This window comes from Pleurodeles waltl, chromosome 6 (assembly GCF_031143425.1).
Source record: "Pleurodeles waltl isolate 20211129_DDA chromosome 6, aPleWal1.hap1.20221129, whole genome shotgun sequence".
In the NCBI taxonomy this organism is placed as follows: domain Eukaryota; kingdom Metazoa; phylum Chordata; class Amphibia; order Caudata; family Salamandridae; genus Pleurodeles; species Pleurodeles waltl.
This window is the reverse complement of record NC_090445.1, coordinates 750,165,333-750,181,274: the sequence shown is the minus strand read 5'-3', so window position 1 is coordinate 750,181,274 and position 15,942 is coordinate 750,165,333. Positions and strand designations below refer to the sequence as shown.

Sequence of the window (15,942 nt, the reverse complement as noted above, 5' to 3'; positions counted from 1 at the left end):
ATGCATGCATTGCGCCACTTTGTAACCCTTAGCGCTACATTATGCCTACACCAGGCATAATGTATGCAAAGGGGGCATCTGACAGATTTCTTTGCGTAATTTTTTTCCGGCACTTTTAACGCCTGTTCAGAGCAGGCATTAAAAGGAGGCTTCCATTGGTTACAGTGGGCCTCTGGGTGCTTTGCAGGATCTGATAGAGACTTCTAGCTGCAGCTTCCTTACCTTAGAATTCCCTGGTGTCCGCTTCGAATCCGGAGTTTTTTCTGAGCAGTACCCTGCGCGCGTGCCGTCGGACAGCGTCGTTCGGATCCGCGTGCGTCAACCAGCTCCGCGTGCGTCGTTGGAGCTATGACGTCACGGTTGTCTATATAGACGCCGTCTCGGGGCGTGTACGTCAGTTCTTTTCCTTCCGCGCCGGTTAAGCGCAGTTTTGGAAAGATCTACCCTGCTTCGACGGTTTGTCAACGCTTTTTTGGCTGTTTGGAGTCATGTCTTCGAGAAAGACAGGATTCAAGCCCTGTGGTGCGTGTCATCGCACCATGTCAGTGACGGATCCGCATCGAGTTTGTCTTTGGTGCCTGGACAAGGAACACGATTCCACCTCGTGCTCCGATTGTCGGGCCATGGCGCCGAAGGCCTTGAGGGAGAGATCCCTTAAGCTTCTTGCGGCCCGACATTCGTCTTCTGTCTGCGCGACTCCGCGGAGGTCACGGTCTCGCAGTAGGAGGAGGTCGCGGCACCGCTCCCGGAGCCCCAAGTCCTCTTCCTCGCATTCGAGGTTATTGGAAGGTAAGAGGCACAAGAAGAAGTCCAAGCGGAATTCGTCTTCGCCACACCCGTCCACTGACGAGGCGGCTAGGGAACGTCGACGTTCCAAGCGCAGTTCTGCGGAGCCGTCGCCAGGGTCGACTCTGCATCTTCCCCCCTTTCCGGGGCCCGGATAGACCCCGCTCAAATAAAATTATTCTGCGATGCCATGCGTCTCGTTTTTGAGCGGGCTGTACCCTCGGGTGGGTCTTTGGGTCAGCAGGGGGCCCCTTCGGATTCGACGCCGGCGGCTTCGGCCTCGGCGCCGTTGGGGACCTCAGGATCCGATAACGGATCTGGACCGGCGCCGGTCTCTCACAGTAGACCTCCTTCGGCGCCGGGTCCGACGTTGACGATTCCGCCACCGATGGCAGCCCCATCCTTATTCTGGATGAGCCGGAGCCGATTCGGCCCAGACCATTGTCTGAGCATTATTTGGAACAGCCAGACGCAGGAGAGGAATGGGAGGGGTCTGAGGACCCTTTAGAATCATGATTGCAGCAGGACTGGTATGAGGATCTAGGGGAGGCAGTGGACTGGACACATCTCCAGATACTGGTATGCTATCTCCTCCTAATGTGGCTACGGAGGAGGGGGGCTTCTTTCGCAATGGTGGTGCGTAGGGCAGCTGAGGTCTTAGACCTAGATTTGCCTACGGTGCCAGTCAGGACGAATATCCTGACAGAAGTGCTTCAGCCGGGGATGTCAACATCTGAGCCGTTGTTGCCCTTCAATGAGGCTCTTACAGACGTCCTTCTGGGTACGTGGTCCAAACCCAGCACAGGGGCTCCTGTGAATAGGACGGTCGGCCGCCACCTTAGACCCGCTCCCAGCGACCCTAGTTTCCTGACACAACACCCCACTCCTGAGAGCTTGGTTGTCCAAGCCTCTACTTCCCGTGGTGCCTTCTCTTCCGCTACCCCGGATAGGTAATCCAAGAGGCTGGATCAGCTTGGGAAGAAGATATTTTCTTCCTCCAGCCTGGCATTGAGGTCTGTACACCTCTTGCCTATTGGGCCATTATTCCCATACTTTATGGGATACGGTGGCGCAAGTGCTGCCCCAGGTCCCGGAGGGCGTACGGGACACTCTCACCCAGGCTGTAAAGAATGGGAGAGATGCAGCCAAGTTTACAATCCGGTGTGGCTTGGACACAACCGACTCGCTGGGCAGAGCGATTTCATCGTCAGTGGCCCTACGTCGCCACGCCTGGCTACGTTCTACTGGTTTTTCAGGGGATGTCCAGTCCAGCTTGATGGACATGCCTTTGATGGGTCTCGCCTTTTTGGCGAAAAGGCAGACTCCGCGCATGAGAGGTTCAAGGATTCTCGAGCCACGGACAGATCCTTGGGCCTTTCAGCACCGGCACGACAGCGGTCTGTCTTTCGCCCCTTCCGAGGATTCGGGAGGGGCGTGGTACCACGCCAGCCACAGTTTAGCCACCGTCCTCAGGCTTCACAGCATCCCAGAAGAGGACGTGGTCGTGGTACCATCAGACCCAGAAGGTCTGGCCAGAGGTCGGCCGCCACACAGCCCCCCTCCACTGCGCCCAAACCCTCCTAGTGTGGTTCTGCGGGATCATGTCCGTCCAGTTGGAGGGAGGATTTGTTTTCATCTCCCTCGCTGGCTTTCCATCACCACGGACAAGTGGGTCCTGCAGATCATACGGAAGGGCTACTCCCTTCCCTTCAAGTCTCTTCCTCCTTCTATCCCTCTGACAAAGGAGTGGCTGATGGAGGACCATCTGGCTTTGCTCCGCGAGGAAGTTACAGCTCTCTTGGCCAAGGGAGCCATAGAAAGAGTCCCGATATCAGAAGTAGGCAGTGGTTGTTATTCCCGCTACTTTCTGATTCCCAAAAAGAACAAAGGCCTTCGCCCTATTTTGGATTTAAGGGATGTCAATCTCTTCCTCAAGAAGGAGAAATTCAAGATGCTCACTTTTGCTCAGGTTTTGTCTGCCCTAGACCAAGGAGACTGGATGGTAGTGTTGCCGGATGCATATTTCCATATTCCTATCCTGCCAAGCCACAGGCGTTACCTGCGGTTCAAGGTGGGCCACGAGCACTTTCAGTTTACTGTGCTTCCTTTCGGTCTCACCAGTGCCCCTCGGGTGTTCACAATGGTGATGGCGGTGGTAGCAGCTCATTTGCGCAGGTCAGGGATTTCAGTCTTCCCCTACCTGGACGATTGGCTGTTGAAGGCTCCTACGCCCCAGGCTCTCGTCACCCACCTCCAGACGACGGCAGACCTCTTGCATTTGCTGGGGTTCACTATAAATGTGCCGAAGTCACACCTGACTCCCTCTCAGAAGCTCTCTTTCATCTGAGCTGTTCTGGACACAGTGCAGTATCAGGCTTATCCGCCCGATCAGCGGGTTCAGGATATTCAGGTTATGATTCTGATGTTTCGGCCTCTATCCTGGTTCTCGGTGAGACAGACTCTGAGGCTGCTGGGACTCATGGCTTCCTGCATCCTGTTGGTCAAGCATGCCAGATGGCGCATGAGGGCTCTGCAGTGGGACCTGAAGTTTCAATGGGCACAGCATCAGGGAAATCTTACCGACGTGGCTCAGATCTCGGAGAGGACTGCGGAAGATCTGCAGTGGTGGTTAGTGAACTGCAAGTGGGTCAAGGGCAGACCCATCTCCCTTCTCCAACCAGATCTAACGGTAGTGACAGATGCGTCACTTCTGGGATGGGGCGGCCATCTGGGGGAGGTGGAGATCAGAGGTCACTGGTCTCCGGCGGAATCCGGGCTCCACATCAACTTGTTGGAGCCTTGGGCGATCCGGCTAGCATTAAAAGCATTTCTTCCTGTCGTGAAAGGGAAGGTGGTGCAGGTGTTCACGGACAACACTACGGCAATGTGGTACTGCAACAAGCAGGGCGGTGTGGGGTTGTGGACCCTTTGTCAAGAGGCTTTACGCCTCTGGACATGGCTGGAACAGCAGGGCATGACCCTGGTGGTTCAACACCTGGCAGGTTCTCTGAATGCCAGAGCAGACGAACTCAGCCGAAAATACTTAGAGGATCACGAATGGTGTCTCCATCCGGAGGTGGCGCAAGGACTCTTTCAGCAGTGGGGAGAGCCTTGGTTAGATCTGTTCGCCTCCGCAGAGAACACACAATGTCAGCAGTTTTGCGCATTGGAGTTTCCAAGGGGGCTATCGCTAGGCAACGCTTTTGGTCGCGAGTGGAGTTTAGGCCTCCTGTACGTTTTACCACCTATACCACTTCTGCTCAGAGTTCTCAAGAAAATCAAGAACAACCGGGCCCAAGTAATCCTTGTGGCTCCGGATTGGGCATGGAGAGTTTGGTATCCAGAGCTTCTCAAAATGAGCATCGGTCCTCCAATCAGGCTGCCTCTTCGGCAGGATCTTCTGTCGCAGCAGCAGGGGAAGGTTCTCCACCCGAATCTGTCAACTCTGCGCCTTCATGCGTTTAGATTGAGCGGCGACAGTTGATGGTTTATGACCTCCCTCCCGAGGTCTGTGATGTCATTCTGGCAGCCAGGCGTCCCTCTACTAAGCCGATCTACCCCTGCCGTTTGAAACATTTTGTTTCTTATTCTTCAGAGAGGTCTATTGATCCTCTTTCTTCTTCTCTGTCTAACATCCTTTTGTTTATTTTGTCTCTCGCCCAGCAGGGCTCCTCCTCGGGGACTCTCAAGGGCTATCTTGCAGCCTTATCAGCTTTTCTTCAGTTGCCTGATAAACCATCTCTGTTTAAATCACCTATAGTACAGAGGTTTTTGAAAGGGCTTGCACATCTGTTCCCGTCTGTGCCTTTCGTTATGCCCCAGTGGGATCTTAATTTGGTTCGTACCTTCCTTATGTGTGCTCCTTTCGAGCCCTTGCATAACTGTCCTCTCCGCCTGCTCACTATTAAGACAGACTTTTTGGTGGCAATTCCATCTGCCAGGAGAGTGAGTGAGCTGCAGGCTTTATCTTCTAAGCCACCTTATCTCATGATATATCCTGACAAGGTGGTGTTAAGAACTCGTGCCTCTTTACTCCCCAAGGTGGTGACCCCTTTCCATCTGGGTGAAAATATCACCCTTCCCACCTTCTTTGCACCACCGCATCCCTCTAAGGAAGAGGAGCGTCTCCATCGACTGGACCCAAAAAGAGCATTATCGTTCTACCTTGACCGCACTAAAGAGTTCCGGGTGGACGACCAACTCTTTGTGGGGTACGTTGGTGTAAAGAAGGGTCGGGCAGTACAGAAACGATCCATTCCGCGCTGGGTCGTTCTCTGTATAAAAATATGCTACGCTTTGGCGAAGAAGCAGCCTCCTGAGGGCTTGAGAGCTCATTCCACTAGGGGGAAAGCTGCTACCACTGCATTAGCACGTGGCGTACCGGTTGTGGACATCTGTCAGGCTGCAACGTGGTGAGAAGAGAGGGGCATTTTGCCCGTTCTGTCTTGCAGGACTTCCTAGTATTAAAAAAATATATATATATCCTTCAGACCCACCACCATGAGTTATAGCTTGGGTATCTATTCTAAGGAAGAAAGCTGCAGCTAGAAGTCTCTATCAGATGAACAAGTTACTTACCTTGGGTAACGAGGTATCTGGTAGAGACTCTATCTAGCTGCAGATTCCTTACACCCGCCCAAGCCTCCCCGCTCTGGGGAAATTATTTCTCATGTGGATATGTGTATATATGTTTCTATGTGTACATATGTATATTTTTGATTTTGGCAACTTTTGCCTTTCTTATAGGCATGAAAGTGTTTTTACGCCAAACAGTCAAAGAGGTTAAAAGTGTATTGGTTGGTTCTTCCATGACTCTGCGCTTCTGGCGCGGGAAGTTGTGGAAAAGAACTGACGTACGCGCGCCGAGATGGCGTCTATATGGACAACCGTGACGTCATAGACGGCTCCAACGAAGCTGACGACGCACGCGGAGCTGGTCGATGCACGCGGATCCGAACGACGCCGTCCGACGGCGCGCGCGCAGGGTACTGCTCAGAAAAAACTCTGGATTCGAAGCTGACGCCAGGGAATTCTAAGGTAAGGAATCTGCAGCTAGAGTCTCTACCAGATACCTCATTACCGAAGATAAGTAACTTGTTCATTAGTGTCAAAAAAATTTATGCTAATCCTGCAAAGCGCCTGACTAGCATAAAAATTTCTGATGCTAGTCCCCAACCTACCACTATGGTGCGCCTTATTTTAAATATGACTCACACATGGTGGCGTTAAGGGGTGCTAGGGGGGCGCAAGAAAAGTAGCGCAGCACTGTGTGCAGCACCACTTTTTTCAAATATGCCCCATAGGAAAGTGCTTAATTTGTAAATAAAAAGGTGCCGGTGCCCAAAGGCCTTCTCTTAAACACACGACTGCTGCAATTAAATGTGTAAACACGGAATACATAGGCAGCGTAATCCTGAAGCCATCTCAGGCCTCTTCAATCCATTTACAGGCACTCCCTATCCCTTCAGCTCACTCTTGTGGATTTCTGCTTTTTCCCATTGTGATGCTTTTTCGTTTTTCTCTTCCTTCGTCTTTCCCATATGTCTCTCTTTCTCACAGTAAATGCTTGAGGCAGAAAAATAAGCGTTGGCGCTCAAAAATAAGTGCTAGTGCTCTGCACCGGAAACAACAAGCACAAATTCAGCACTGCCACAGGGGCATATTTAATATCCCCTAGTACCATTCTAACGCCACATTAGTGTAATTTGTTTACACTAATGTGGCCTTAGAAGGCCTAAAACACTGAGCCATAGTTACAAAGAGGCAGAATTTATCCATTGCACCACTTAGTTCCGTTTGCGCTAAATTATGCCTGCGCCAGGCATAATGTATACAAAGGGGGCATCCCCCTGTTGGGAGGTGAGGGTGGGGGTAAAAAGTGAAGCAAAGAAATCTGTCAGATGCTTAGAGCAGGCATTAAAAGGAGGCTTCCATTGGTTACAATGGGCCTCTGGGTGCTTTTCAAGGTTAGCGTCAACATTTTGGACGCTAATCCTGCAAAGCATCGGACTAGTGAAAAAAAATTCTGGCGCTAGTCCCCTAACTACTGCCATGGTGCAGCGTATTTTAAATAGGACGCATACATGGTGGCGTTAGGGGGGCGCTAAGGGGTGCAAGAAAAGTAGCGCCACTTTTCTTAAATATGCCCCATAGTTCTTTTTTTTACAGCAGGCATAGTAACCGTCTATGCTCCTTTATGTTGAGTCAAAACTGCCACTAGGCAAAACTCCCATCTCTCTCCCTAGCAGGAACATTAATCACAAGAGGTAATCTAACATTTTAATTGTTTCTTGAAGGCTAAACGCACAATCATCTTTTCAGCAAGTGCTTTTAAATCGCAAGTTTCGGAAGTTATTGCTAAACACAGCGCCCCACAAAGGTTAGTGCCCGGTGCGGTCGCACCGCTCCCACCGCCCAAAAGCCGGCTCTGTCGCTGAGAGTAATTCGCTGTTTTCTCCATTTTATTTTTAAGTAGATGGTTCTCTATCCCAGTTGTAAGCATTCTCACTAATCTGTGGTTCTTTAAATCCTGCTGGTCTCATTTGAAGGTTTTATAAGTATCGCTTCTGTTCATCAGAGAAATTAAAGCGATTAAAAGAACTAATTTCTTATTAAATGTTTGCCGAATATGTTATTTTAAAAAGTTGTGTTGAGCCTTTGAAAGCCTGTACTCCTGCATCAGTTCAAAAGGCTTTTCTACGTCTGTAATTTTTCTTAGAGCAATAAGGGTCAGCGGGGTGTGTATACAAGGTGGGGTCATGTAAACGTTGTGCTGTCTGAAGTCTTATTTTCCATCTGCAAAGTTTAGTTGTGAAATGTTAATATTTTCTTACTGTTTTACATTTCAGTATGCCTACAGTATGGTGTGTAGATTTCTATAAATAATCCAGTTTTTCTGTGTATATATTTTTGGAGATACCTTTGAAGCAATAGTAATATTATTAGTTATTTTATATTGTTTTGAAATGTTTTTTGTCTTCTGGCAGGTGGCAGCATTGGAGCTGAAAGTTGACCACATTACCCGAAGACTAGAAAAAAATGAGTCCAGCAGAAAAAAGTACATTTTCGAAGAGTAGTTTAAATACTTCAGTTTAGGGCAAGAAGTATATTAGCTACCAGTGAAGCTTTGTTGATCTTATTTATGTTAGGTCTGGTGTGTTCTGAGTGATAACAGGTCATTGGGACTAAAAGCTTATAAGTTGGTGCGCGGTTTTTCCCTTTGGACTTTATTAATGCTGCTCATTTACGCCAACAAACTGTAACACAGCAAAGATGGAGGTGTCTTACTCTCGGCCACCCATTATTTCGTCAGGGCATCCCTTTTAATGTTGTACTCCTTAATCACTATTCTTCATTTCACCGTTGTGTGGAATAAAAGGCGAAAAGTTTACTTTCAGGCATTGAATTCTACAATTCTAAATGTTTTCTACATTTACACGTAGGGTGTTTGCATTCTGTTGATAATTACAATGCCCAACCAATGAAAACACGTTTTAAAGAGAAACTGCACAACTTTGCCTGGTGATGCACGATTTACAGTGCCCAGCCAACGAAAACACTTTTAAACAGAAATTGCACAACTTTGCATGGTGAAGTTGATGACCTCTCAGTATTAGGAACTGTTGATTTCTCGAGTTATGCTTGGAGTTTGCAAGATAAAGTGTATTACTTTTTGTTTTCGATAAACCTTTAGTAGTCCATGTTGGCTATGATCCTGCTTTACGTTTCACCCGGGTTTTCCATCACCATTTCGTAAATATTGTGTTGAAACCCTAAACGTCGATATAAATAAAAAAAACAAGATTTGACAAAAGCAATAGTTGTGGATTTTTCATACTGAATGTTTTTACTTGTTATGCAGGGTAATTGTGTGAAGGCCAGAATCGTGAGGAGTCAATTGATGTGATGTCAAAGCACCTGTGTGAGGCTGAATGCAGTGATGTGAGAAGGACAGAGAAAACGCTGTTGAATTGATGGAGGCGTATACAGGAGAAACATAACAAAACACAAAGTTTCACATTACTAGTTCCATATGTAATGACAATAATAATGGACTAGAGTGTTGGACCAGGGGTGTGTAATTTAATAAAAATTATATATGTCCATGGGACAGGTTCCTTCTTAAATATACTTGTCCTGTAAAAAAATCTACTTGTCCCTTTGGTGCCACATAGTGCGGCGACAAATTATAGCAGCAATCTCACTATGTAAGAGCTCTGATAATAGCCTCCCTGATTATGCTAGGGCCTAATACTTGCAATTTCAATCCCTACTATAGCAATTTCCTTATTTTGCCACCTTTCCGCGGATCTACATACTGGGCTGGAGTAAGCATTAAGCAATAGTTCCTCGGCTGGAATGCATTTGAGTCTGGAAACATACTAACTTGCATTTTTTAAGGATTTTCACCAGCTCTTCTCTGATCTTTTCCCATAATGACAAAGGTTGGAAGTGTACTCCTGACAATAGCAGAAATAGAAGTTCTTCCAGGGTTTGGAAACAGTGGTTGGAGAGAAAGTGAACTTATAAACGCTCAACAGATTTTCACATGAGCAAATCTACAGATGCATATTTGCTCGTGCTAAAATACCGTTCACAATTTTTTTTTCTAGGAGTACGATTTCCTGGTATACTTTTGTGTTTTTTTGTAAATTCATGAAAGACACTAATTTAAAGACATATACCATTGGTGCACTTTTGTGACTTTCTTTAAAAATAGGGTCCCTAGTAATGTCTGGTGTTAACAAAGACATTTTGTTTTTATTAAACTTCTATTTCTTTCTCTGTTTGCTGGCTTTACTGTGAGTGATCACATTCTGCTCTTCCACAAGGAGCATATTAGCACACAAAGTAGTCTTGTTTGAGTGGCAGAAACTACTGTGGCAATTTATGGTGTAACAAAACTGGAGAGGGCCCCACATTCCCCCCCGCCCCCCTGAAAGAACATGGCGGCCCCCCTTTCTAGGAGTACGATTTCCTGGTATACTTTTGTGTTTTTTTGTAAATTCATGAAAGACACTAATTTAAAGACATATACCATTGGTGCACTTTTGTGACTTTCTTTAAAAATAGGGTCCCTAGTAATGTCTGGTGTTAACAAAGACATTTTGTTTTTATTAAACTTCTATTTCCTTCTCTGTTGGCTGGCTTTACTGTGAGTGATCACATTCTGCTCTTCCACAAGGAGCATATTAGCACACAAAGTAGTCTTGTTTGAGTGGCAGAAACTACTGTGGCAATTTATGGTGTAACAAAACTGGAGAGGGCCCCCCCCCCTCCCCCCCCTGAAAGAACATGGCGGCCCCCCTTTCCCTCCGGAATCACTCAGGGCAGGTGCTGTGCTCAGGGGGCCCCTGGAGGGGGGGCTGCTGGGGCTTTGTTACGCAAATGTTGGCAATGTGTGCTTTATTAGCCAAAAAACGTTTTCTTTTTGCCAGTATTTGTTACAGTGGTGAGGGCATGGCAGCTCCTACAACAATAAAGTGTTACAAAAGCCATGTCAATACAAGACATTCGTTGACGAAACGAAAAGACTCACAAAAAATATCAGATCGGTTGGCTTTGTCCATGCTTGTTTATTTTCATGATTCCCATAATCTTGTTGAAAATGGTTACACTGATTTTCCATTAGGAATAGTTTTTGAAATACTATCATACATCAACCCATTTTACTAAATAACGCTTCAAAGAAATAGCACCTAAAATTTCATAGTAGTGAAACGTTTTTTTTTCCTACTTCCGTATTTTTTCTGAACATTTTATTTTGAAAGCAAAGAATCATCACTCTTGCTTACAAACTTAAGCGAAGATTTACATCTAATCAGAGGGTATTCTGGGAGCATTATACTTATCCACATATTGTTCAACTTTTCAATCGTGTGTAGACTTTTTTATTTTACTGGAACCACTATCCGTAGTGCAGTATGACCTTAAAACGTTTATTTACAATGCTTACCATAATAATGAAGACTTTACATTAATGAACCATAAATACAAGTTCAAACCGCATTTTACCTCAGCTGCAGGCTGTTCCTGTAGGACGTTGGCTCTGTATATACTATCTCAAAGTGAGAGGTAGTGTGCACAGAGTCCAAGGGTTCCCCTTAGAGGTTGATAGTGGCAAAATTAGATAATACTAATGCTCTATTTTTTGGTAATGTGGTTGAGCAGTAGTCTTATCAGAGGGTGGTGTTAAGCATGTGTTGTACACACACAGGCTATAAAAGAGGAACACACACTCAACGACTTAATTCAAGGCCAATAGTTTTTATATAGAAAAATATATTTTCTTTATTTTAGAACCACAAGATTTGATGTAAGTACATAAAAAGCAAGGTACTTCACACAGGTAAGTATAGAACTTTGATTTAAAAAAAAGTAGTACACACAGTTTAGGTTAAAATGGCAATAAGCTATTTTAAAAGTGGACACAGTGCAAAAACCAACAGTTCCTGGGGGATGTAACTTACACAGTCAGTCTCCTGGGCATAGGCAGCCCACCATTGGGGGTTCAAGGCAACCCCAAAGCCACTGCACCAGCAACACAGGGCCAGTCAGGTGCAGAGGCTAAAGGAGGGCCCAAAACACATAGGCAAATATGAGGAACAGGGGTGCTCCGGTCCTAGTCTGCTTACCGGTAAGTACCTGCATCCTCGGGGAGCAGACCAGAGGGGTTTTGTAGAGCACTGGGGGGAACACACACAAGCCCACAAAACACACCCTCAGCGGCACAGGGGCGGCCGGGTGCAATAGGCAAAGTAGGCGTCAGGTTTGCTATTGAAAGCAATGGAGGGACCCGGGGGTCACTTAGACGGTGCAGGCAGGGCACAGGGTTCTTCTCAAGCCAGCCACCGACTGGGCTATGATGAGGGCCGCCTGCTGGTCACTCCTGCACTGGTAGGTGGTTCCTCTCAGTCCAGGGGGCTGCAGGTGCAGTGCTTGGTCCAGCCGTCTGGTTCCTTGTTACCAGGCAGTCGCGGTCAGGGGGAGCCTCTTGATCCTCTCTTCAGGCGTCGCTGTGGAGGTTCAGGGGGGTCGCCTCAGGGTGCCCACATCGTCGTAGTCGCCTGGGAGTCCGCTCTGCGGTGTTGGTTTTCCTGAACTCGAGCCGGGGGCGTCAGGTGCAGAGTGGGGCGTCAGGTGCAGAGTGTAAAGTCTCATGCTTCCGGCGGGAAGAGAGAGTTCTTTGAAAGTTGCTTTAAAGTTGCAAAGTTGTTACAGTTTTTGAACAGTGCCCCGGGTCTTGGAATTTTCTTGGTCCTTCGGGTTCAGGGCAGTCCTCTGAGGCCTCAGAGGTCGCTGGTCCCTGTCGGGTGCGTTGCTGTGCAGGTTCTTTGAGTCTGGAGACACGACGGTAGGGCTAGGGCCAAGTCAATTGTCATCTGTACGGGGCTTTCAGGTCAGCAGTCCTTCTTCTTGTTGTAGGTTGCAGGAATCTGATTTCCTGGGTTCAGGGTCACCCCCAAATACTAAATTTAGGGGGCTGTTTAGGTCAGGGGGCAGTAGCCAATGGCTACTGTCCTTGAGGTTGGCTACACCCTCTTTGTGCCTCCTCCCTGAGGAGAGGGGGGCACATCCCTATTCTTATTGGGGAAATCCTCCAAACTCAAGAGGGAGGATTTCTAAAGGTAGTGGTCACCTCAGCTCAGGGCACCTTAGGGGCTGTCCTGACTGGTAGGTGACTCCTCCTTTTTTTCCTCAATATCTCCTCCAGCCTTGCCGCCAAAAGTTGAGGCAGCGGCCGGAGGGACGGGCATTTCCACTAGCTGGGATACCCTGGGGTGCTGTAACAAAAGGCATGAGCCTTTGAGACTCACTACCAGGTGTTAAAGTTCCTGCAGGGGGAGGTGAGAAGCACCTCCACCCAGTACAGGCTCAGCCAAAGCTGGGAGAGTCTTCCTCATCTGTCAGGCAAGGAGGAGTAGGGGAAACAGGCTGGTGTGTTGCAGGGCCTACTCTGCCTTACATCCTCCTGTTCAGGTCATTCCCTCTGGGGAACTGACCTGCTTCCACAGTGATGGGACCTAGTCTGAATTGCCTCTTGTCTGAGTTTTTAATGTCTTCACCCATTCTCACTATTTCTTGGGTTATATGTATCCACCTCTGCTAATCTTATCTTAGCAAGGGTCACCCCTAGCTTACCCAAAGAGGTTACTCATAGCTGGAGTAACCCCACCATGACCAACAGGGTCAGGGGGCCTAACTTGCTATTTGGCATGGGGTCAGACCACCATGCCAAGGACAGTGCAGCCATAAAGGCTAACACCCAGCAGAGGCCACTGACAGCTGTTAGTGCCCAGAACCACACCTTTATCTCTTCACCTTCAAGGGAAGGGGCTACATTGCATGCTTCTTTTGGGTTCAGGGTGCCTGTCTGCTGTGTTAGAGTGGGGGTTACTACATCTTGTAGTAAACACCCTTCTTCCACTCTTTCTTCTGTTAATTGAGGAGCCACCCACTCCGGTTTAACAGTTGTCTGACTATCCAGGACTTCTTGTGGGTCAGGTTGGAATTTACCAGTGCCACTTTTGGAGTTGCCCCCTACTGGAGCAGAATCTCCTTGGCTTGCTGGAACCTTACCTAAAGGTTGTCTATCCTTCCTGCACTGTTTTCTTTTCTTTTTCTTCTGGGGCCTACTTGCAGTTACTGCAGGGGCAGTACCTCCAGAATCCTTGGGAGAGGACTGGCAGTGGACCAGTTCTTCTCTTGGGCTCTGACTATACTCTACAATGGAAGCACTCAAACCCTATAAGTAATATCAATAAACATTAAAATCAGAAGTCCATTATTCCACTTGAAACGTTCAGCCTCTTCTTTAATGGTTCTTATTTAGTAGCTACAGCCAAGCGAACACGTGTTTCTTCTGGGTACACATCTCCCCATAAACTTCTTCAGGGCTTTTCTCAGCTGTCAATATTGTACAATATCTAATCAGTCAGGTACTCATATTATTAATAAATCCAAAATGTACCTAATTATCTTATTTAACATATATGCCCGTGATATATAATTTTCTTTGACGTGATGGAAATCCATTACAAAATGTGTTCTCCTAATTGCCACTAGTGATTATTATATCTATTCATATTATAAATAAACCCACGTGAACCAACAAGTGACTCACCCAACACCAGAGAACACCAAATTGTGTCCATCCAATTGGACTACAAATGATAAGAAATACTAATTTTACCTGATGCAAGTAACTCTGTTTATTGCTATGAATTATGATCTCAATTTAAATGATCTGTAAGAAAAATGAGATTGAGAAAGATTCTATCACTTTCTCCATTCTTGTTTTTAAACTATATTTAACACCATATATTTTACATATCCATTACTATACTCACACTAAGGAGTTTAAATGTATTGTTTGATGCTAATTTCAAAATCTGTCTCCTTCCTTCCTCTATAGAGAGAAAGAAATACTTCTTTAATTAATCAACTAAAGTGGAAAAATATTGCTTCACTTAGCGTTAGCACACTTACTAGATATAAACTGACCTGTCTTGTGAAAAGTGCTGTATAAGCCGTCTTGCCGCCTTCGTTTCCTGAAATGTCAAGAGTAACCTAGTATTGGAGCAAGTAACCCAACGCGAGTACGCGAAAGGAAAACAGCGTTGTGGGTTTACGTATTTAAATCCTATCTTTCATTAACACTGAAAACGGACTTCCCGTTTCACTTTTCAAAATAATCACAATAGAAAGAGGACTACTACTCCCTTAAAAGATCGTACTCTAATGCATGTCGATTAAAATAAACGAAGGACTCTGATTAACCTCTGGTGTAGTGAATCCTAGTTTGTTTTAATGGGATAATGGGAGTTAGCTTAGCCTTTGGCTTGCAGACTTGTGCCCCCGTCACCTAGAGACTTTTAACCAACTTAGCTTGCTCTGTCTTAGACCGTTTATTTAATGAAATCTTCTAAGATGGCTGCCGTGTTTATAGTTAGGCCTTTTTGTTTAGAGTTATGTTATTAGTGTCACTGCGCTAAGGGGTCAACTCATGCAACAAAGACAAACAAACTGTAGGTGCTCACGTTAGAAATTACTGTCCCAAGCATGCAGCGTTATCTATTGTTATGGAACAACCTACGTCAGGGGTCCAAGTAGATCTGTATAAATACATCACACTTTTGACAGATAATCAGAGGGATTCTGACCAGATACCATCGCTGCTATCGATGCTGCACATTGCCTTGACGCTGACCCGGACTTCGTGTTCTTCCAAAGTCTGAGCTCGAGACCTCACTCAAGGTAACCTGGGCTGGGGGCTTCTTCCAGGGACACAGCATTGGCAGATGACGTTTAACATACCCAGCTCTCTAGGTAGAAGGTTAGGCCTATTATGATAGGGTACACGGACATATGATACACTTTGTCGACCTATGCTAATACAAGATGGTGGGGGTCTTCATAATCATGACCCTCGTCTTTACAGTTCTATCTCTTGTACTGCTCATTATCCTAATCATAGCAGGCAATACAATTTACCGCATTGTATTAAATAAAAACTATTGAAACATTACTGCATCGTCGTTATTGCCTGTGTTTGGTTGAGACATAATATATCTGTGAGAAAGGGGTAATCTCCGTTTAACCACGACACTCCCTGAGATGTCATACTTCTGAGTCCATGTGTAAAGGCTGCCACAAATCACCTATAACTGTTTGAGTTGTTGGTGAGGTACTGCTAGTGAGCCGGAAGGGTTGGGACTACAGTTGCAACTTGTTGTAGGATAGGCATAGTCACCTACAAACATAAGTACTGTCATCCTTGAACCAGCAGTCTAGCCCAGAGCAAGAGTCCAAACTACGACCTGGTGCCACCAACGGTGGTGTTTAGGCACTAATTTACGGGTACCCAGATTATCACTGGCTCACAAAACGCTTTTGCTGTCTACCCCAGGGCTATAATAACAGCCCAGGGCTGTTCTCAGCCCGAGTAACGCCAATATTACATGATATTGATCCTGAGGCGTTATCCTATGTGGATGGCATTTATCTCACAGACGACGACCTGAACATTCAGCTTGTGAGAGTCGATCGCATAATTTTGGGGTTTGCAGAAGTCGGTTATAAATTCAACTTTAAGAAAAGTAAGATCGCCTTTCTCAGTGTACTGTTCCTGGGATATGAGCTATCAAACGAAGGAAA

General features: G+C 46.6%; 1 protein-coding gene across 2 annotated transcripts in view; it reads left to right on the top strand.

Annotated features, from left to right (window-relative positions):
• Positions 1-8,564, top strand: part of TDRD1 (tudor domain containing 1) — a 1,656,135-nt gene extending 1,647,571 nt beyond the window's left edge. For both annotated transcript variants that reach the window (XM_069239312.1, XM_069239311.1), the window contains one exon: positions 7,773-8,564. In XM_069239312.1, the coding sequence (XP_069095413.1) occupies positions 7,773-7,862 (90 nt within the window). In that variant the 3' untranslated portion in view covers positions 7,863-8,564. The remainder of the gene's footprint in view (positions 1-7,772) is intronic.
• The last annotated feature ends 7,378 nt before the right edge of the window (positions 8,565-15,942 follow it).